The sequence below is a fragment of the Heterodontus francisci genome, chromosome 18 (genome assembly GCF_036365525.1).
Source record: "Heterodontus francisci isolate sHetFra1 chromosome 18, sHetFra1.hap1, whole genome shotgun sequence".
NCBI classification, from domain to species: Eukaryota; Metazoa; Chordata; class Chondrichthyes; order Heterodontiformes; family Heterodontidae; genus Heterodontus; species Heterodontus francisci.
This window is the reverse complement of record NC_090388.1, coordinates 59,297,505-59,321,514: the sequence shown is the minus strand read 5'-3', so window position 1 is coordinate 59,321,514 and position 24,010 is coordinate 59,297,505. Positions and strand designations below refer to the sequence as shown.

Sequence of the window (24,010 nt, the reverse complement as noted above, 5' to 3'; positions counted from 1 at the left end):
CCCGGCGATAATATTCTTTCAACATACTGATATGACACAGCTGATTTCTTTTGCTGCGATCTGGGGTGTCAATCAAATAATTTACTTCACCAATTCTCTTGACCAATTTATATGGACCACTGAACCGTGCTTTCAGCAGTTCACCCTGTAAAGGCAGTAATACTAACACCTCATCTTTGTGATGCCGTAATCATCATCTTGTACAAAAACAAAGGAGAAAAATCAGACTGCTCCAAATACCATGGGATCACCCTCCTTTCAATTGCTGGGAAGATCCTGGCTAGAATACTTCTGAACAGCCTTGAGCCTACCATTGCGGCAGAAAATTTCCCAGACAGCCAGTGCAGTTGAAGAGCAAACAAAAGGCACCACAGACATGGTATCTGCACTCAATTACAAAAAAGTGTCATGAGCAAAACATAGGCCTGTACATCACCTTCGTAGACCTCACCATGGCATTCGACACTGAGCCGAGATGGATTTGGCAAAACCTTGAAAAACTTGGATGCCCACCAGGTTCCTGGCCACGGTGAAGCAGTTTCATGAAAATCAGTACGGACAAGTCAAGCAAAGCAGCGACCTCTCGAGTTCCTTCCGAATCTCCAATGACATGAAGCAGGTATGTGTGCTGGCCCCGACCTTATTCACCATCTTTTTCAGCATGATGCTGCAGCTGGCAATGGAAAACCTTAAGGAGAGAGTTTATGTACGCTTCCGGACTGATGGAGGCCTTTGCAACCTCAGGCGTCTTCAGGCTCACAAAGACACAAGAAAAACTCATCCGTGAACTTCTTTTCACCGATGACTGCGCTCTCCTGGCCCAGTCAGTCAAACCTGCAACATATAACAACACGTTTTTCCGAGGCGGCACAACTCTTCGGACTAAAAATCAGTTTAAAGACCTGCTTCAGCCTGCAACCCAAGAAGAATATAGACCACCAAGCATCGTCATCGAGGAAACTGAGCTGAATGCCATCAAGCAATTTACTTATTTGGGGAGCGTCATCTCATTTGGTGCCAGCATAGACAAGAAAGTGGACAATAGGCTTTCAAAAGCAAACAATACATTTGGCAGACTCGACAAACAAGCATGGAGCAACCACAGCCTCAGAGCACAGACCAAACTCAAAGTGTACAAAACCGTAGTCCTCACCACCCTTCTGTATGGCGCCGAGTCATGGGTCCTATACTGCCACCACGTACGCCTTCTGGAGTGCTTCCATCAGCGCTGCTTCCGCAGCATCCTCAAGATCTGCTGGCAGGACCGCATGACAAACACTGAAGTCCTGGAAACAGCCAACATCACCAACATCGAGGCCATCCTCCTGCAAAGCCAACTGCGTTGGACGGTCACGTGCCCAAGATAGTGTCGTATGGAGAGCTGACCACTGGTAAAGGAACAGAGGGGCCCCCACGCAAACTTTTAAGGACTCCCTGAAGAAGTCCCTCTCTGTGTGCCACATCGATCATCACTAGCGGGATAGATCATGATGCCTGGTGATGCTACATCAGGAGTGCTACAGACACCTGTGAGTCTGAGCAAAGAACCAGCATGGAAGAGAAAAGGAGGAGAAGGACAGATCCATTTGCCCCCCGCAGCAACTACACATTCACTTGCACCCACTGTGGGAGAATCTTCCAGTCACGGATAGGTCTGACTAGCCACCAGCAGGCCTGCAACCAATTAGTACAACCTTCCCAAAATCTTCGTCCGTGAAGAAATGCCAAGACAGACTAACACCTCATCCCCTGGTTGAAATGCTTGGGTCTTGGCATGCTTGTCTGCCCAGTTTTTCATGGTTGTTTGGGAAGCTTTAAGGTGTTCCTGAGCTGCTTTGAAAGCTCTAGTGAGCCATTCCCTGAACACGGATACATAATCTAGCACAGAAGATTCATCCTTCTGTTCTAAAAACCTTTCTTTAATTAGTTTTAGAGGACCTCTTATCTCATGTCCATAAACTAATTCAAAAGAACTAAAACCGGTAGATTCATTCGGTGAATCCCTCGTGGCAAACAAAAGAAATTCTTGCCCTTTATCCCAATCATGGGTATATTCATGACAGTATTCCCTGATCATCCTTTTGAGGGTCAGATGGTACCTTTCTAAAACTCCTTGTGGGTGATATGCTGAAGATTTTAACGGTGTTATACCCAAATCTTTCTGAAACATTTTAGACATAAAATTGGAACCTTGATCCGACTGAATTTCAATCGGTAATCCATATCTAGTGAAGAACTGGATTAACTTCTCTACCACTATCTTAGCAGAAATTGTTCTCAAGGGAATGGCCTCTGGGAACCAAGTAGCTATATCCATGATAGTGAGTATATATTGGTGTCCCGCTTTTGTTTACGGTAAAGGTCCTGCACAGTCTACCAACACCCTACTAAGTGGTTCCCCAAAAACTGGTACGTGAATTAGAGGTGCTGGTTTTATGGCAGGTTGCAGTTTTGCCACAATCTGGCACATATGGCATGTTTTACAAAACTGCACCACGTCTTTGAAAAGTCCTAGCCAGTAAAAATGTCGACTTATATGTGATTGGGTCTTCCGGATCTCCACATGTCCCGCTATAGGAATTTCATGCACTATCTTTAATGGTTCCCAGCGATACCACTATCTGATGAACGACCATCCAGTCTTCGTCCGCAGGTCTGTGAGGAGGTCTCCACTTCCTCATCAGAATCCCATCTTTAATATAGCAGCCTTCTGGAACTCCTTTTGCCTCAGCTTCTGTTAGAGCTGATTCTGCCACTTTACTTAACTCTGGATCAGCTTGCTGAGTCATGTTGAGAAAGCTTATTAAACATATCCTTCTGATTATCCAAATTCCCAAAGAAAGTTTCAGATATTCGACTATCTGACGGTGCCAATTTTACCTCCAATGGATCTTGTTTAGCACATGAAGGAAAAATTCCTGGAAACTGTTCTGTCTCTTTAACTTCCCTTGGTTTTTCCGTGACTACTGGAGAAGCTACTACCTTCGCTCCAGCCAAATCATTCCCGCGGAGTAGGTCAACTCAGTCTACTGATAAACTATGGACAACTCCTACTCCCCGCCAATACCATTCACTAAAACCTTGGCATTCAATGCACTATCTAGTGGAAATGTTATGCCTTCCCCCAGCAAGAGAGTTTGGATGATTCATGTATCCCTGAGTATAACTATAGGCTTCCCTGCCTCACTTGAGGGATAAGGGGGTACTTTTCCTTTCGACAAGAATTCCCTATAACTCTCAGATATCTTATTCTCAACCCCTGCACTCTCATTGGTTTTTCTATTTAGCCTTACAGCTGCAGTCAGAGTTACAGCCTGATCTGTCATACACCCGGTCAGAGTCCCTTTCTCTGCATTGGCCTTGTGTACCCCAATAAGTCCCATGGGTTTACGGGTGTCCCACCTTGTGACAATGGTAACATTTAGACTTGTGGACCAAACTTCCACCCTCAGCATCTTCCTTTCTGGCCTGAGGTGATCACAGTGTGCTCCCAGCTGTCCTTTCTTGTCCCTGGCTACTTGCCCTCCTTTCATCCTCCCACCTACTATCCTTCTCGGGTTTGTAGGGGTGATGGACAAAGGGTTTGGGCTTGTAAACAAGCGCAAAATTATCAGCAATTTCCACTGCCTGCCTGGAAGTTGAAATCTTCTGGTTCTTTACATGGGTTCTTACTAACGGAGGGAGTGAATTTTTAAATTCTTCCAGGGGAATTAGTTCCCTAAAGGTTCTCATACTTGGCCTCTACCTTTACTGCCCGTATCCAATGATCAAAATTACTTTGTTTTACCCTCTCAAATTCTAGATACGTCTTGGCAGACTGTCTCCGGAGGTTCCGAAATTTCTGCCTGTAAACTTCAGGGACTAAGTCATAAGCAGCAAGAATATAGCCTCTTTTTAAAAAAATTAATGGGATGTGGGCGTTCCAGCATTTATTACCCATCCCTAATTGCCCTTGAGAAGGTGGTGGTGAGCTGCTTTCTTGAACCACTGCAGTCCACGTGAGGTAGGTACACCCACAGTGCTGTTAGGAAGGGAGTTCCAGGATTTTGACCCAGCAACAGTGAAGCAATGACGATATAGTTCCAAGTCAGGATGGTGTGTGACTTGGAGGGGAACTTGTAGGTGGTGGTGTCCCCATGCATTTGCTGTCCTTGTCCTTCTAGTTGGTAGAGGTCGCGGGTTTGGAAGGTGCTGTCTAAGGAGCCTTGGTGCGTTGCTGCAGTGCATCTTGTAGATGGTACACACTGCTGCCACTGGGCGTCGGTGGTGGAGGGAGTGAATGTTTGTGGATGGGGTGCCAATCAAACAGGATGCTTTATCCTGGATGGTGTCGAGTGTTGTTGGAGCTGCACCCATCCAGGCAAGTGGACAGTATTCTATCACACTCCTGACTTGTGCCTTGCAGATGTGGTCACGCTTTGGGGAGTCAGGAGGCAAGTTACTCGCCACAGGATTCCTAGCCTCTGACCTGCTCTTGTAGCCATGGAATTTGTATGGCTACTCCAGTTCAGTTTCTGGTCAATGGTAACCCCTCGGATGTTCATGGTGAGGAATTCAGCGATCATGATGCCATTAAATGTCATGGGGAAATGGTTAAATTCTCTCTTGTTGGAGATGGTCATTGTCTGGCACTTGTGTGACACAAATGTTACTTGCCACTTATCAGCCCATGCCTGGATATTGTCCAGGTCTTGTTGCATTTCTACATGGACTGCTTCAGTATCTGAGGAGCCGCAAATGGTGCTGAACATTGTGCAATCATCAGCGAACATCTCACTTCTGACCTTATGATTGAAGGAAGGTCATTGATAAAGCAGCTGAAGATGGTTGGGCCTAGGACACTACCCTGAAGAACTCCTGCAGTGATGTCCTAGAGCTGGAATGATTGACCCCCAACAACCACAACCATTTTCCTTTGCGCTAGGTATGATTCCAACCAGCAGAGAGTTTTCCCTCTGATTCCCATTGACTTCAGTTACGCTAGGGCTCCTTGATGTCATACACCAGTCAAATGCTGCCTTGATGTCAAGGGCAGTCACTCTCACCTCACCTCTTGAGTTCAGCTCTTTTGTCCATGTTTGAACCAAGGATGTAATGAGGTCAGGAGCTGAGTGGCCCTGCCAGAACTCAAACTGAGGGTCACTGAGCAGGTTATTGCTAAGCAAGTGCCGCTTGATAGCACTATCGATGACACCTTCCTCACTTTACTGATGATTGAGAGTAGACTGATGGGGCGGTAATTGGCCGGGTTGGACTTGTCCTGCTTTGTGTGTTCAGGACATACTTGGGCAATTTTCCACATTGTCGGGTCGATGCAAGTGTTGTAGCTGTACTGGAACAGCTTGGCTCGGGCGCGGCAAGTTCTGGGGCATAGGTCTTCAGTACTATTGCCGGAATGTTGTCAGGGCCCATAGCATTTGCAGTATCCAGTGCCTTCAGTCCTTTCTTGATATCATGCGGAGTGAATCGAATTGGCTGAAGTCTGGCATCTGTGATGCTGGGCACTTCAGGAGGAGGCTGGGATGAATCATCCACTCGGCACTTCTGGCTGAAGACTGTTACAACTGCTTCAGCCTTATCTTTCACACTGATATGCTGGGCTCCCCCATCATCGAGGATGGGGATATTTGTGGAGCCCCCTTCTCCTGTTAGTTGTTTAATTGTCCACCACCATTCACGACTGGATGTGGCAGGTCTGCAGAACATAGATCTGATCCGTTGGTTATGGGATCGCTTAGCTCTATCTATTGCATGCCGCTTACGTAGTTTGGCACGTAAATAGTCCTGTGTTGCAGCATTACCAGGTTGACACTTCATTTTGAGGTATACCTGGTACTGCTCCTGGCATGCCCTCCTGCACTCTTCATTGAACCATGGTTGGTCTCCTGGCTTGATGGCAACAGTAGAGTGGGGAATATGCCAGGCCATGAAGTTACAGATTGTGGTCGAGTACAATTCTGCTGCTGCTGATGGCCACAGCATCTCATGGATGCCCAGTTTTGCATTGCTAGATCTGTTCGAAATCTATCCCATTTAGCACTGTGGTAGTGCCGCACAACACGATGGAGAGTATCCTCAATGTGAAGGCGGGACGTCGTCTCCACAAGGACTGTGCGCTGGTCATTCCTACCAGTGCTATCATGGACAGATGCATCTGCGGCAGGCAGATTGAGGACAAGGTCAAGTATGTTTTTTCCTTCTTGTTGGTTCCCTCACCACCTGCCGCATACCCAGTCTAGCAGCTATGTCCTTTAGGACTCGGGCAGCTCACTCAGTCGTGGTGCTACACAGCCACTCTTGGTCATGGACAATGAAGCCCCCCACCAGAGTATCTCCTGTGCCCTTGCCACCCTCAGTGCTTCCTCCAAGTGGTGATCAACATGGATGAGTACGGAGTCATCAGCTGAGGGAAGGCAGTAGATGGTAATCAGCAGGAGGTTTCCTTGCCCATGTTTGACCTGATGCCATGAGACTTCATGGGGTATGGAGTCGATGTTGAGGACTCCCAGGGCAACTCCCTCCCGACTATATACAACTGTGCCTCTGCTGAGTCTGTCCTGCCGGTGGGACAGGACATACCCTGGGATGGTGATGGCAGTGTCTGGGACGTTGTCTGTAAGGTATTATTCTGTGAGTATGACTTTGTCAGGTTGTTGCTTGACTAGTCTGTGGGACAACTCTCCCAACTTTGGCACAAGCCCCCAGATGTTAGTAAGGAGGACTTTGCAGGGTCGACAGGGCTGGCATTGCCTTTGTCGTTTCCGGTGCCTAGGTCGATGCTGGGTAGTCCGTCTGGTTTCATTCCTTTTTATTGACTTCGTAATTGTTAGATACTACTGAGTGGCTTGCTAGACCATTTCAGGGGGCATTTAAGAGTCAACCACATTGCTGTGAGTCTAGAGTCACATGTAGGCCAGACCAGGTAAGGACAACAGATTTCCTTCCCGAAAGTACATTAGTGAACAAGATGGGTTTGGACAACAATCGACAATGGTCTCATGGACATCTTTAGACTAGCTTTTAATTCCAGATTTATTAATTGAATTCAAATCCACCTTCTGCTGTGGTGGGATTCGAACCCATGTCCCCAAAGAAATACCCTGGGTCACTAGTCTAGTGACAATACCACGACACCACCGTCATCTCATAATCTGCAGAAGCCTCCTCAGAAAGCATGACATAAATGTCATGAGCTCTGCTTATCTTGCATAAGCAGTGTCCCACTTTCCTTTGGCCTCTACATCCATTTCCTCAAATTTCGGGAGGACTTGTACAAAATTAAACAGCTCTCCACTGGGTCCTGGACTAGAATCAGATCTTTCCCCACCAAAATTTTCACTGGAATCAATACCACACTTTTGTCTTAGTTCCATCTTTATTAATTCAAATTCCTTTCCTTCTCTTTCACTTTCTCTTTGAAATTCAAGCTTAAGTTTTTTCAATTCTATTTGTTTTGCTTTGTCAAGTTAAAACTGCCTCATCTGCAACTGAAATTTAGCTGTTTCAACTGCACTACCCTCTGGTTTGCTCTTTCCTTCTTCTAATTGCAAATACTGTGCTATTACTGCAATTATGTCTGCTTCCTTAGCTCTTGGTTTTAACTCTAACACCAACAATTCTGCCAAATCCTTTGGCCTAGCCTTGGTGAAGTTTCTCAAATCACTCAGGGATATATCCTCCTTCCCCAGAAGGGTTGTAGCAAAGACATTCCAGTAGTGTTTACCTTACTCTAATGCACAAGAAACCTTTTTTTTTTTACTTTCCTCTTTTCAATTACTATTACCCTACTTACAATTGTACGTCGTCGGTGTTGGGTTATCCCGCTCAGAGACCCCAATTACATGCTAGGACCGAGGCAGGAGTCATGCACTGTTTTTTCTAGTTCCACTTCTCCACAGGTCACAATATATATTTAAGTGTTTACCCAGTTACCGATAAAGTCATAAACTCTATTTTTATCCCAGAATCAAATACACCAACCAAGTTTCTTTAATAAACAAAATCATCAGTTTATTCTAAAACAAGACTTAACCAGTAACGAAGCAAAGCATTAACGCAGAGACTGAAATATGAAAGTTCCCTTTTTACCTTAGCCACAAACACACACATAGTAAAAAAATAAAAAAAAGAGATTTGCTCTTTAGAGCTCTGTTACAAACAAAACAGAAAAAGACGACTTTGGCCAAACACTTGCTAATTCTTGAAGAAAAAGAGGATATGGAAAGACAGCAGATGTAATTTTTTTTGGTTTGGTGTCCCAAATACGCATAGACAGGTGTCACTGGGATCCTTTTCTGGAGCAATTTGTTCAGGCAGCTTTGAGGATTTATGCGGCAGGTTTTTCCAGTGTCTCAGGAGAAATACAGCAACTGGGGTTTCAGACAGACCTTTCAAGAGGAATGCATCATCAATTTCTCTATTTCTTACACTCGCTTCTAAGAGCTTCTCAAAGAGATAGAAAAACTGGCAGGTGTTTCAAAAAGATGGAACAGGCTAAGCTGGGGATTTGGTTCTTCAGGTTGATTTTTAAAACTGCAAAAGACTGCCCAAAGCAATATCTCAGAAGAGTCAAGCCTCCCGACCCTATAAATCTTGACTTGTCACTTCTCTGTAAACATCTCCCCCAAGGCAAAAAGCCCCTGCTAGGTATTTATCTGAAGACAGGTGACTTCCAGTAGATGTTGTTTACAAACCAAGTCCAAAAGACCTTACGATGGAAAAAAAACACAAAGTCCAGCATCTATGGAATCCTTTTCTCGGTTTTAAAACATGTCTTCAAAATGTAACAAAAAATGGAAGTACTTTTGTAACAATAGTTACAAAGACTGAGGCGCACATTATTTCACCACATGAACATTAACACCTAAAAATTGCAAGTTTCTGACTGGAAGGACATTTGCATAGTATCAGACAGTGTGGAAACAAAGGGAGCCTTTCCCTGCCCCACAATACACAGAAAGAGACCTGGGTCAAACCAGTCAGTCAAGTGACCACCTGCTGGCCAACTAGGGGAGTTTTAAACCAGAAAAACAGATTTTGAACTCAGAATGCCGTGTGCTCATGAACTGAGAACATCTCCTCTCCTGTCTGCCTGCCTCCATCTCTTCCCATGGAACTGAATCTTGTGAAAACCCGTGAAATTCAAAGAGAGCAAGGTTTCCCACGTGAACAAGATTTTTAAGACAACTACTGGGCCCCAACGAAACGCAAGGCCATATCTTTGATCAAGGACTACAGCGAGATCAAGAAACTAACAAGATGTTGCCCCAACATGATCGACTTATCTTTTCCTTTTCTTTTTTCTGTCCCTAGCTAGATGTTTATATCGTGTGTGCATGCGAGCGTTGGGGTATATCCGTAGGCGTGAACCGTATTAGAGTTTAAGTTTAAGGTTTAAGAAATTTCATCTTTCTTCTTTAAACCAAAGAAAGCCTGTTTGTGCTCATTTCTTTGCCTTATAATTGGAAAGTTGTGAACAAGAATTCACAAAGAGGGAGCTCAAAACACTGTTTAAAATTAAACCCTGTTACAATTAGACCATGTAAAGACAGCAAAAGATCCCTAGACACATTTCTCACCTGGTCGTAGCACAATACAGATTCAATAATTGACTACAAAATGAAACAAAATTGCAGAGATATGAGGAAAGAGTGGGATTAACTGGGTTGTTCTTCGAAAGAGCTGGTGCAGCTGAATGAATAGTACAGCACAGAAGGTGGTCATTGATTCGATGATAGTGTAAAATCTGTACATTGGTATCAGTGTACAAGTTGTGCTCCCAGGCTGGCATGGAGCTGTGACTTATGAACTTAATTCTTAATCTAATTAACATAACTTTCTGCAGATTAATATCAGTCTGAAAAACTAACTCAGGTTGTTGCCACTTGCATCTAATTTATCTAATAGTAATTCCCCTATTTTCAGTGGATGAGCTGTGGTTGCCAATAAATGCTCTGTTCTCACTGTGGGCAGAACATTTGATTCATTATAGTACAACAGTTAAGCCTAATGCAACAATGGTTCATATACTCAAAACATTTTCACATATTTTCACTGAAACATTATGAAAAATTATTGCCCAAAGTAAATCCTCCTACCTGGCACAGTTTCATCTGATCCAGGACCATTTCCTGACGTCAGATTCTCATCAACGCTGAATGCCTCTGAACTGTTGTCCCCAATAGATTGTGAAATGTCTTGTACATTCTCCATTTCCTGTACCAATTCTCCAGCCAAGAGGTTTCCAGAGTCATTTTCCAGTGGTGATAATGGAATAGAGTGGATCTGTGTGTCTACCATTCCAGTGGACACTGCCTGGCAGTACAATACTCATTAGTCTATAAAAAGAAAAGACCATTCACCAATGTAACTTTTTACTGAAATTCAATTTCCATCAAAATGAGAAATTACATTTCATATTACTTGAATACAGAAATAAATAGCGGTCAGCAAGACTATGCGTTATCCAAATTTCCCCCAATACTGACGATTCCATGCCCCACACACTGTTTTGGAAAAAGGACATTTGTACAAGCTCCTAAAAAAATTATAAAACAACCGCACTTACAAACATATTTCGATACTTACTATCCATCAAAAAATTACATTATATTTTCCGCGAAAGCTAATGGTTGTTGAACTTATAAATATTGTCACGTTACTACTGAAGTCACATGTGGAAAATAATTCAACAGATAAATGTAGTAGCTTTCTTTTTAAAAACAAATTGATTTTGGATCTTAACTGATCTTTGCTGTTGTAGCAGTGAGGCCAGTATATTGTGCCTAATGTAAAGTGTGTTTGTGTGTGGCGGGGGGAAGGGGTGGGAGATCGTGGCTGGAAAATCCACTGGCTAACAACTACCACTTACAAAAGGTAGCAGAAGTTTGCTGTTGTCTGTGGAATCGTACGCCAGAGAGCGATATTGTTATCGGGGAGTGAGCTTTATGCCAGCAAGAAAAATGGTAAGCTTACTCTATATACACACAGGAATTCTAATAGTACAGTAAAGATCAGACAGCTGTGTTGCAAAATTTTATTTTCATGACTGAATAGGATTTATAATTCACATGTGCTGCAGGTTGTATTAGGATGGGTTTTCTTACCAATAAAAAAAAGTACTGGAATCCATCATTGGCGTCAGCCTGAAATGTTGAATACTGGAATTGTTGGCATCTAGGATTCGCCTATAAAAGATTGCTTTCTAAGCAGCATCAATTTATTGAGTCCTTTGAAAACGTGAAAGAAACCATTCACAGCAGATTTCTAGAATGGACAAGACTATGACCCATATCTGTGCAATGCTGTTTGAACACATCACAACTGCAGTCTACTCTGGACAGTCTGGCACCTCCAGAGGCATTCTTAAGCACAGTTGCATGCTCTGAGGAACATCATAACTAATGTTATCAAGACCTTGTAATCCAAACTCTGAGTTAGTGCTTACTGTATTCTCCATGCTAGAGAATTTTCTGCATACTTCTTTGGGCCTCCTTATCTCGAGAGACAATGGATACGCGCCTGGAGGTGGTCAGTGGTTTGTGAAGCAGCGCCTGGAGTGGCTATAAAGGCCAATTCTGGAGTAACAGGCTCTTCCACAGGTGCTGCAGAGAAATTTGTTTGTTGGGGCTGTTGCACAGTTGGCTCTCCCCTTGCGCCTCTGTCTTTTTTCCTGCCAACTACTAAGTCTCTTCGACTCGCCACAATTTAGCCCTGTCTTTATGGCTGCCCGCCAGCTCTGGCGAATGCTGGCAACTGACTCCCACGACTTGTGATCAATGTCACACGATTTCATGTCGCGTTTGCAGACGTCTTTATAACGGAGACATGGACGGCCGGTGGGTCTGATACCAGTGGCGAGCTCGCTGTACAATGTGTCTTTGGGGATCCTGCCATCTTCCATGCGGCTCACATGGCCAAGCCATCTCAAGCGCCGCTGACTCAGTAGGGTGTATAAGCTGGGGATGTTGGCCGCTTCAAGGACTTCTGTGTTGGAGATATAGTCCTGCCACCTGATGCCAAGTATTCTCCGAAGGCAGCGAAGATGGAATGAATTGAGACGTCGCTCTTGGCTGGCATACGTTGTCCAGGCCTCGCTGCCGTAGAGCAAGGTACTGAGGACACAGGCCTGATACACTCGGACTTTTGTGTTCCGTGTCAGTGCGCCATTTTCCCACACTCTCTTGGCCAGTCTGAACATAGCAGTGGAAGCCTTACCCATGCGCTTGTTGATTTCTGCATCTAGAGACAGGTTACTGGTGATAGTTGAGCCTAGGTAGGTGAACTCTTGAACCACTTCCAGAGCGTGGTCGCCAATATTGATGGATGGAGCATTTCTGACATCCTGCCCCATGATGTTCGTTTTCTTGAGGCTGATGGTTAGGCCAAATTCATTGCAGGCAGACGCAAACCTGTCGATGAGACTCTGCAGGCATTCTTCAGTGTGAGATGTTAAAGCAGCATCGTCAGCAAAGAGGAGTTCTCTGATGAGGACTTTCCGTACTTTGGACTTCGCTCTTAGACGGGCAAGGTTGAACAACCTGCCCCCTGATCTTGTGTGGAGGAAAATTCCTTCTTCAGAGGATTTGAACGCATGTGAAAGCAGCAGGGAGAAGAAAATCGCAAAAAGTGTGGGTGCGAGAACACAGCCCTGTTTCACACCACTCAGGATAGGAAAGGGCTCTGATGAGGAGCCACCATGTTGAATTGTGCCTTTCATATTGTCATGGAATGAGGTGATGATACTTAGTAGCTTTGGTGGACATCCGATCTTTTCTAGTAGTCTGAAGAGACCACGTCTGCTGACGAGGTCAAAGGCTTTGGTGAGATCAATGAAAGCAATGTAGAGGGGCATCTGCTGTTCACGGCATTTCTCCTGTATCTGACGAAGGGAGAACAGCATGTCAATAGTCGATCTCTCTGCACGAAAGCCACACTGTGCCTCAGGGTAGACGCGCTCGGCCAGCTTCTGGAGCCTGTTCAGAGCGACTCGAGCAAAGACTTTCCCCACTATGCTGAGCAGGGAGATTCCACGGTAGTTGTTGCAGTCACCGCGGTCACCTTTGTTTTTATAGAGGGTGATGATGTTGGCATCGCGCATGTCCTGGGGTACTGCTCCCTCGTCCCAGCACAGGCATAGCAGTTCATGTAGTGCTGAGAGTATAGCAGGCTTGGCACTCTTGATTATTTCAGGGGTAATGCTGTCCTTCCCAGGGGCTTTTCCGCTGGCTAGGGAATCAATGGCATCACTGAGTTCCGATTTGGTTGGCTGTATGTCCAGCTCATCCATGACTGGTAGAGGCTGGGCTGCATTGAGGGCAGTCTCAGTGACAGCATTCTCCCTGGAGTACAGTTCTCGGTAGTGCTCAACCCAGCGGTCCATCTGTTTGCGTTGGTCAGTGATTATGTCCCCCGATTTAGATTTGAGGGGGGTGATCTTCTTGATGGTTGGCCCAAGAGCTCTCTTCATGCCATCATACATTCCTCTGATGTTTCCGGTGTCTGAGGCCAGCTGAATATGACTGCATAGGTGTTGCCAGTAGTCGTTTGCGCAACGCCTAGCTGTTCTTTGTGCAGTACTTCTGGCTGCTTTAAGTGCTGCGGATGTTAAATCGCTGGGGGCTTTCTTGTAGTTCAAAAGTGCAATGCGCTTAGCGGCTATGACAGGTTCCAGCTCTTCATTATGAGATTGAAACCAGTCTGCATTTCTCTTCGCACTTTTGCCGTAGGTGGTCAAATTTAGCATGACCTCTCAACGTGCTGTGGACTGCACCCGTACAAGTGGAAGAGCATGCAGTGGGAGTGCATCAGCACCAGGAGAAGACAAGAGCAAGGTATGGGTCTTTCAGAACAACTCAACCTTCATACCACCCTGCCAGCCTACTGAACAGATTCACAGAGCCAGGAAACAAGTAGATGCTAGCAACCATACAATCCTGTAATTTTAGCATCATTTTCTGACCTTGCTGAGGGAGGCAGTTACCCTAGCCCCGCAAACCCTTAGGAAATTCAACAACCAGCTACTTCACTTCCTTCTGTAACACCCGTGGCTCAGCTGGTAGCCTGCTTGCCTGAGCCGGAAAGTTGACAAGTGACTACACTTCAAAAGCACTTCATGGGCTGTAAAGCATTTTGGGATTTTCTTTTTTTAATTTGTTCATGGGATGTGGACATCACTTGCAAGGCCAGCATTTATTGCCCATCTGTAACTGCCCCAATTCCCAATTGATTCCAAAATTCAATGAGGGGGACGTGGAAGCATTTTTTGTATCTTTTGAGAAACTTGCAAGGCAGTTAAAATGGCCGGCTGAGAGTTGGACTCTTCTGGTGCAAAGTAAGCTAACAGGAAAAGCCCACAAGGTTTATTCCCTGTTGCCAGATGAGTGTTCATCAGATTATGAACTGACAAAAAATGCTATCCTCGGGGCATATGAGCTAGTACCAGAAGCCTACCACCAAAGGTTTCGAACCCTCAGGAAGAAAGCTGAGCAAACTTATTTGGAGTTTGAGAGAAATAAGCAGCTGGCTTTTGACTAGTGGTTGAGGGCTCTTAAGGTGCAGCCCAGATATGAAAACCTCAGAGAGGTGATTTTGCTCGAGGAATTTAAAAACTCTCTCACCCTCTCCATAAAGACCCATGTGGAGGAACAAAAAGTGCAGAGAGTGATGCAAGCTGCAGTTCTGGCTGATGATTTTGCTCTAATATTCAAGTCAGTTCCCCAGGTGAAAACCTTTCCAAGTCACCCCCACAAATCTGAAAAGGACAAAGGGTGGGAAGATGAAATGGATGCCCAAGCAGTCCTGGGAAAGAAAGAAAAGCAGGAGACACAGGGGGTCCTCATCCAGACAAAAAGGAAGGTGCTGTAAGTAGGGTGAGACCCAGAGACCTGTGTGCTTCCATTGTAATAAGGCAGGCCATCTAAAAGCTGACTGCTGGAAACTACAGGGAAAGCCTGGAGGGTTAATCAGGTCACACCTGCCCAGTGAAGGAGAAAGGACCCTGATGGAGCACAACTGAACAAGCTGTGGCTTTAACTGCATCAATAGTAAGGCCCAGAAAACCTTTATATCGGGTGCACTTGGAGTGCGACATAGTTTCGGGACTGGTGACCATAGGGATTGCCCCTAGTTTGCCTGTGGACGGGGTTGACCAGCTCCTAGGTAATGATCTGGCGGGGGCGAAGGTGGTAGCTTCCCCAGTAGTGAAACAGAGACTGCAGGAGGTCAGAGAGACAGGGCAGTGGCAGGAGACGGTCCCCTGCAGTTCCACTGCATATGTAGTGAATCGAGCCATGATCAAACCAGCTCCCACAGAGGAGACTGAATTGGCACTGCAGGCAAATGACCATGAGGTCTGTCTGTCTGAGACGTTCTTTGGAAAATTAGAGGATCAAGGGAATGGATTAAATGAATTCCCTAGATGAGGGTCAGCGAGCTGACCCAGTACTGAGAAAGTTAGCACAGGCTGCCCAGACCGAAATTGAAGCAGAGGGAGTCCCTGATTGCTATTATTTAAAGAATGAGGCATTGATGAGGAAATGGAGCTCTCCTCAGAGACCTGAGGACAAAGAGTGGACAGTGGTTCACCAGTTAGTAGTGCCGCAGAGGTACTGGAGAGAAATATTAAGAATGGCCCATGAAATTACAATGGCTGTACATGTCGGTATATAATAAAACTCCACATCCTCCTTTGTAAATGCAGACACGAGAAGCACCCCACCAGAGTTGTTAATAGCATTTACAGAAATCTGCAGAGACAAAGACAGACCTCAAGAGCGCAGAGAAACTGTGTGGGTGATGCCTCACCTAGTCAAAGTGCCACAGGGGAGTGCAGTTGAATCTGGACAAATACCTGTAAGCAGTAATGTCCCAGAGGGCAAAGAGAAGATTAGTAAAGAATCCTCCCCCACATCAGGAGAAAAGGGAAACAATCATACCCTCAAGTGAAAAGCCCTTGCACGAGTCATCAGAGCACTGAAAGAGAGATCAGAGTTGATTCACCCACTGCCAACCCCCACGATCAGAACTCCAAACCAGGGTTAATTAAATCTAACCCTCCCCCTGCAGATTTCAACAGGAACAAAGACACCCTAGACAGTCATGGAAATGCGCAAATGCAAACCTCCCCAAAAATCACATTTATTGGGATGCCCATTCCCAATGTATTAAAGGCTGATAATGAAGAAACTTTAAACCCCTTGTGCAAAACATAACTATCTCAGACCCACCTCAAGGGAAAAGGGGCAGTTTAAAGCAGCATTGCAACAAAGACAGACTGTAACATTTTTTTAAGATTTATGAATGAGACTGAATGAGAGAAATGCTTGCGTGTTTTCCAGTACTTTCTCTTCTTTCTATTTTTATAATGAAATATTCCCCTAATGTCACATTTCATTCTGCTGGATGTGGAGGTGCAACGGAAACCACACCTGCCAGATGGAAATATATTAATTTCATCCTATGGAACATTAGTTAAACGCTTACTGAACATTGAACATAACTTGTTTTTAAAAGATCAGAGAACAGTGGCTGAAAACATGACTGCACATTTGCATTCTAAAAGACAATTGCATGGAGAGACAATGGGAGTACTCCCTGATTTCAATTAGCTAGATGGCTTTTGTCAATAGTGGTGATCAAGAGACACTGAGAGTCATTGAATGTTTAAGAGCCAGCATTCCACCACCCCACTGGAAGAGATTGCAATTGAACTTCAAGAAGAGTATATATAAATGATTTGAAGGAAAATGTAGCTGGTCTGATTAGTAAGTTTGCGGACGACACAAAGCTTGGTGGAGTAGCGGATAATGATGAGGATTGTCTGAGGATACAGATCGGTTGGAGACTTGGGCGGAGAAATGGCAGATGGAGTTTAATCCGGACAAATGTGAGGTAATGCATTTTGGAAGGTCTAATACAGGTGGGAGGTATACAGTAAATGGCAGAACCCTTAGGAGTATTGACAGGCAGAGAGATCTGGGCGTACAGGTCCACAGGTCACTGAAAGCGGCAACGCAGGTGGATAAGGTAGTCAAGAAGGCATACGGCATGCTTGCCTTCAATCGGTCGGGGCATAGAGTATAAATATTGGCAAGTCATGTTGCAGCTGTACAGAAACTTAGTTAGGCTACACTTAGAATATTGCGTGCAATTCTGGTCGCCACACTACCAGAAGGACGTGGAGGCTTTGGAGAGGGTACAGAAGAGGTTTACCAGGATGTTGCCTGGTCTGGAGGGCATTAGCTATGAGGGGAGGTTGGAAAAACTCGGATTGTTTTCACTGGAACGACGGAGGTGGAGGGGCGACATGATAGAGGTTGACAAAGTTATGAGCGGCATGGACAGAGTGAATAGTCAGAAGCTTTTTCCTAGGGTGGAAGAGTCAGTTACTAGGGGACATAGGTTTAAGGTGCGAGGGGCAAAGTTTAGAGGGGATGTGCGAGACAAGTTTTTTTTTTTAACACAAAGGGTGGTGAGTGCCTGGAACTTGCTGCCGGGGAGGTGGTGGAAGCAGATACGATAGCGACGTTTAAGAGACATCTTGACAAATACATGAATAGGAAGGGAATAGAGGCATATGGGCCCCGGAAGTGCAGAAGGTGTTAGTTTAGGTAGGCATCAAGATTGACGCAGGCTTGGAGGGCCGAATGGCCTGTTCCTGTGCTGTACTGTTCTTTGTTCGTTCTCTCTGTCTCTCTCTCTCTCACACAAAGTTCCAGGGATCCACAGAAGTAACAAGCCTCAAGACAGAAGACCAGCGAAACATGTTTGAAAGTGTGCACTGGGCCCCAATGAGAACTGCAGACTTACCTTCAATCAAAGACCTTACATCCAACCCAAAACCAGTAACTAAACTCCATCTATTACTTCAAACCTTTCCCCTTTAATTCTGTCTCCTCCTCTGTCTCTATTTGCATGTGAGTTTATTGCGTATGCCTGCTAGCGTGGTCGCGTTGCGTATATTTAGTAGTTTTAACTGAGTTTGAGTTTTACGGTTAATAAACTTATACATTTCTTGTTTAAATCTGAGAAAACCTGTCTGGTTGATTTCTTTGGAATTACAATTAGAGAGTAGTGAGCAAGGACTCACTGAGGGGAATCTAAAAACACTTTTAAAAGTTAAACTCTGTTACGGCCAAACCAGGAAAAGGCTGAGAGGGGAGCCCTAGACCCCTTCCTCACCTAGTCATAACAGTATTCAAGACTGAGATAGGAATATTCTTTGGTACCAAGGGGATCAAGGGATAGGACAGGAAAATGGAGTTGATGTAGAAGATCAGCTATGATCCCACCATTAACCACCTAGTTTTCCAGAGCACTTCTTTTCCCTCCACCTAAAATGGGAGCAGTACCTGTGCCATCTGCACTTTTCAAAGGAGGTGCTCACAGAACTCTGCTACCTCTCACAAAAAGAGACCTGCAGCCTCAGAGCAAGGCAAGGAATGCGCTGCCAGTGGCCATGAAGGTGACCGTGGCCATGAATTTCTTCACATTGGGATCTTTCCAAGTTGGTGCAGACAATATATATAAAATTTCCCAGTTTGTCATCCATTGCTTCATTAGATACTAGGAGAGGGAAGTTCATTACCTTCCTCTGAACAGAGAGAAGCAGGCAGAGTGCGCACGTGGCTTTGCCAGGATAGCGGACTTCTCCATGGTGCAGGGTAGCATCAGCTGCACACAATGGCTCTGCGGGAACTGCATCTCAATGCTGAGATGTACCACAACTGCAAAGATTACCACTTGTTGATTGTGTTGTGTGGAGACACCAACTGCACATCGAGCTGGTGAATGCAAACTATCCTGGCAGCAGTCATGATGCTTTAGTTCTGTGGCAATCTGCTGCTCCCTCAGTCTTTCAGCCAGCACGTCACACCAGAGGGTGGTTGCTGAGGAACAAGGGCTCTATGCTTTACACCTGGTTCATGACTCCACCCCACAACCCTACTACAGCCATGCTGCCATGCAAAACCTCATACGGCAGATTATAGGGGTACTGAAGCAACGGTTCCGCTGGCTGGACTGCTCTGGAGGAGCTCCGCCATATTCACTTAGCATGATTCGTAATGGCCTGCTGTATCCTCCACAATCTAGCCATCATAAGGGCATAGTTCTTACCACCTGGAATATGGCGAGCAGCTCAGGAGCACAGGAGGAGGAGCAAGAGAAGGAGGAGCAGGAGGAAGAAAAGGAGCAAGAGGAGGAGGAGGAAGGGAGGAGGCAGCTGGCAAATCCTAGTTCTGGCTGAGCTGCTTGTAGTTGTCTCATTTGATTATGGTTCTCCAGAACACAACCCCAAATCCTCATTGTAGAACAGTCCCACCCCTTACCTTTCCCTCTGGTATGGCCATCACTGCATTCTCTTGGCCATGATGCTGAAATTAAAGCCATGACAAAACAACTATTCCATATCAAGTTTATCCAACAAACCATTCAATATTTCTTACAAAAGCCAACTAAATTACCCTTGTGCATTCCCTTGGGGCCTGTCTTGCGGATGCCTTTGCCTGGCCAAGTGTTTTCAAGCAGTGCTACCTATGTGGTTGCAGTATGACTGCTGGAAGGCTGCTGATTTTCAGTGGGACAGACTTGCAGAATGCCCTCAAGCAGCTCTGGGCCTAGAACTTGGGAGGCAGCAGTCTGGGCTGACTGGCTGGCAGGCAACTGCGAGGGCACTGGTGGAGTGGCAGTGGTGGGAGCATTAATGCAGTCATCCTGAGAGGGGTGCGTGCTCCATGGAGCCACTGCCATTCCCCCTGGGTGGTGCCTCAACATCCTAGAAACTTGCTGAAGCACAGATTTGTAGGAACTAAGGGGGTTAACACCTGCCATGTTTAATCTGTTGGATGAATTTATGCAAGTTATGGCCTGATACAATTCACATGGGACAGTGTTTTAAAGTAGAATGATTTTAAATGATGTTGCGGTTACGCTCGGGAACAGTTGTACTTTGTATATGTATCAAAATATTATATTCGAATTAAGTTATGGACCTTGTGTCTGGAATCATGTTATGTGAAATGTATATTTGTATGCTGTATTGGAGAGATGGTGGAAGACAGTGTTTACTGTAGCAACTATAGCAGAAGTGGCTTTTGCTATGAAACAGGATGTCTTGATAACTGCCCTTCTGCATTTCAATTAAGACAGACTCCAAGTCACAATAAGTGATAGACTTGTAGGCCTCATGAGGATGGAAACGCAAGTAAGGGTATTCGAAAACCAATCATGACTGGAATGTTAATGGGGAGATCAAACATTCCCCATTGTGTGACAATGACTTAGGCCATCAAGCTATCTGCAGAGACAATTTATAGAAAGTGAGGTCATATCTGACCAATCAAAAGGGTTAAGGTGGAACGTAACCCAATATGGAATGAAGGAATCCTCGGAAGGGGGGGATAGATGAAATGAAAGGTGCTTAAAGACATCAGCGTGCATCGATTCGAAGAAGAGACCACCCTACAGTCAACAGAACACCTCAAGAGAGAAGACTGCACCACAGCAGCTCGGGAAGCAAGAACTGAGAACACACTGCACTCTGCTGTATAACTGCTGCCGTTGGTTTAAGTATTGCTTGTATATTCTTGCTGTGCTTAATAAATTCTCTATCTTGATTTAAGAATACCAGAGTCTGTACCTTGTGGGTCAAAGGCTAGTCAACATCCCACCCAAACACACAAAAATCTTAGATTTCTGGACTGCTGTGAGACTTGAAAGCCCCTTTGAGCACTGGTATCCGCAGCCATGATGGCAGCAGTCTGAGCCTGCATGGTAACAAGCTGAGATTTTATGACTTCAATCTGAGCTTCTATTGCAGCACTGAGACTTTGAGTGGCTTCTACTTGTACTGCAATGGAAGCTGAGACATCAGGCATCAGGTGCTGCAACATGGTGGAGACCGCAAGCGGCCACCACTTCCACACACTGGAAAGAATGGGCTCCAAGCCCTGCACCAAGTTGAAGCTGAACTCCTCCAGGCTCCTTGACAGTGAAAACAGGCTTTCCGAAAGGCCCGCCAAGATACCAAGCATTTGTGTGAATGTCCAGTCTTTTTTTGCACATCACCCCATTAAAGTCCTCACCAGAGCCCTCTGCCGCAGAACTTGTGTATGACCTCACCCTCTGGGGAGCTGGTACCCAAATTATCCTTTCTCCCTGCCCTACTGCAGCCCACTCATGTCTAGTGACTCATCATAAGCAGATCTCGCCTCTATGCTACCTTCTAAAGTACACACAGTGCTAGTATCTGAGCTGGTTGCTGAGAGTGAGAGATCAAATGATGGTGTTTCTGTTTCATCAGTCTCTTATTCCTCCTGCACCAACTGTTGACCAGGTGGCAATTCTTGGGTATCTGAAAGGATAAAGGGCTCAAGCGCAAGGTTGGGTGAGAGAAGCAGGGGAAAGTAAGAGGTGAATGCTTAGACTAACTGCAGATGGCAGAAGAGATTGTGGAGTCGGAGGGAAACGGGATGTGAAGAGGCAGATTAGGTAGGAACATATCGTCATCCTCTATGGTTCAGCCCTGCCGCTGGCCATGGTCTCATTCATGGCCATATCAACGATTGCCAGCACCATCTCCTTCAAGAAGGAAATATAGCTGTGCCTGCATCCTATTGGTTAGTGCTGCTGCCTCTGATTATGAGCCACATTTTCTGGCAAGAAAGAGAGGACTGTGGACTGTATTGGTGAGTGTGGTGCAATATATTAAGGTGATATGCCTGCCACAATTGAATAGATAGCACTGTTTGCAAACTGTGAGATGTGAATGTGAGGCTTGTAGCAGTGCTAAGTCTGAGGGTGAGGCAAGTGAAAGGCAAGGATGGTTATTGAGCAGTGCGTGAGGCTAATGGTTTATTTGTAAGTATATGGCATATGAGGATGCATTCACTGATCTTGACCGTTCATGCAAGGTCATCGAACTTTTTGCTGCACTACATCCAGGACCTTGGAGCTAGAACACTGCCATTGATCATGCTGGTTATTTATTCCCACTACCTTCATGTCTGTCTGGAGGGCCTCCTAGCCCGAGGGAAGAGGACCTCTTTCCTCCTGCACCAAGGCCTCCAGTGCTGAATCAGAGAGCCTTGGGGTACACTCTCTGGCCTGTTGCGCCATTTCCACACATCCTTCTCTTTATAAACTATTCCGCATCAACTTACACCAACTGCTGTAGCCAGAATGTATATGGCCTTTAAGAGGTAGAGTCTGGCTTTATATAGTGCAGGCTTGCTTTTAGATTGCACGAGCTTGGCCCCCTACTGAGGCGTACAGCCACTTAGCAATGCATTTAGCACTGGGCTGCACATCAATATAATTAGCAGACAGCTTGAAGCTTGCTTGCTGCCTGCATTACTTCAAAAAGGGGGTGATTAATCACACATCGTGATCCCCGCACCCGCTTTCAGGGGCAGTCAAATTTTTCGCCCAATATGCCTCATTATATTTTCTTTCTGGTGTTGTTCTGTGTTTCCCAATGGTTCATCAGCTAGAGCTCCCTGATCTCGCAAGGATCCATCATCTGAGAATGGAAAAGCTTTGAAACAAGGATGGGTTGTAAATTCAGGTCGAATAAATGAATCATGGCAGCTTCTAGGGTATTTGGCCATACACAACTTAAAGCAGCCCTTGTAGCCACATGGTTTCCACCAATTAGGCTATACACCTTGGGGAATACAGACACTGAAAAGTGAAGAACCCTCCCCTGTTGATAAAAGCAAAACACTGCAGATGCTGGAAATCTGAAATAAAAAGAGAAAGTGCTGGAAATACTCAGCAGGTCTGGCAGCATCTGTGGAGAGAGAAACCGAGTTAACTTTTCAGGTCAATTACCTTTCATCAGGACTGGCAAAGGTTAGCAATGCAATAGGCTTTGAGCAAGTGAAAGGTGGGGCAGCAGGGAGGAAAGAAGAACAGAAGGGAAAGTCTGTGATAGGGCAGAGGGCAGGAGAGATTAAAAGACAAATATATCATGGAACAAAAGGCAAAAGGGATTTGGAATAGTCATAGTAAAAAAACCAAAGTAAAGGAGAATGTTAATGGCAGAATAACAAACAAGTTTAAGACTGGCATACAGTAAAAAAAACAAAATGGCACTCATGGTCTGAAACTCAATGTTGAGTCCAGAAGCTGTAGAGTGCCTAATCGGAAGACGAGGTGCTGTTCCTTGAGCTTGCATTGAGCTTCACTGGAACACTGCAACAGCCAAGGATAGAAATGTGGGCGAGAGCAGTGCTGTAAATTAAAATGGCATGAAACCAGAAACTCAGACTCCTGCTTGCGGACTGAGCGGAGGTGTTCCACAAAGCGGTCACCCAATCTGGGTTTTGTCTCCCCAATGTAGAGACAACCGTACTGTGAACAGCGAATACTTGATACTACATTGAAAAAAGTACAAGTAAATCGCTGCTTCACCTTGGATGGTGAGGAGACAGGAGGTAAAAGGGCAGGTGTTACTTCTCCTTTGATTGTATGGGAAGGTGCCGAAGTATCGGGGGTGATGGAGAAGTGGACCAGGGTGTCACAGAGAGAACGGTCCCTTCGGAATGCTGACAGAGGAGGGGAAAGAATGATGTGTTTGGTGATGACATCACACTGGAGGTGGCAGAAATAGCAGAGGGGGATCCTTTGGATGTGGAGGCTGGTTGGTGGAAAGTGAGGACAAGGGAAACCCTGTTCTGGTTCTGGAAGGGGTGGGAATGGGTGAAGGCAGAAGTGCAGGAAATAGGTCAGACACGGTCGAGGGCCCTGTCAACCACAGTGATGGGGGAATCCTCGGTTGAGGAGAAAGGAAGACATATCAGAAGCGCTGTTGTGGAAAGTTGCATCATCTGAACAGATGAGACAGAGATAGAGAAACTGAGAGAATGGAATGGAGTCCTTACAGGAGGCTGGATGTGAGGAAGTGTAGTTAAGATAACTGTGGGAGTTAGTGGACTTTGAATATTAGTGGACAGCCTATCCCCAGAGATGGAGACAGAGAAGGTGTCTGGAAATGCACCTTATGTGCCAC

General features: G+C 45.5%; 1 protein-coding gene across 4 annotated transcripts in view; it reads right to left on the bottom strand.

The window, feature by feature from the left end:
• Positions 1-24,010, bottom strand: part of LOC137379660 (peroxisome proliferator-activated receptor alpha-like) — a 185,744-nt gene that overhangs the window by 136,629 nt on the left and 25,105 nt on the right. For all 4 annotated transcript variants that reach the window (XM_068050817.1, XM_068050818.1, XM_068050816.1 and 1 more), the window contains one exon: positions 10,098-10,337. In XM_068050817.1, coding sequence (XP_067906918.1) covers positions 10,098-10,299 — 202 coding nt within the window. In that variant the 5' untranslated portion in view covers positions 10,300-10,337. The remainder of the gene's footprint in view (positions 1-10,097; positions 10,338-24,010) is intronic.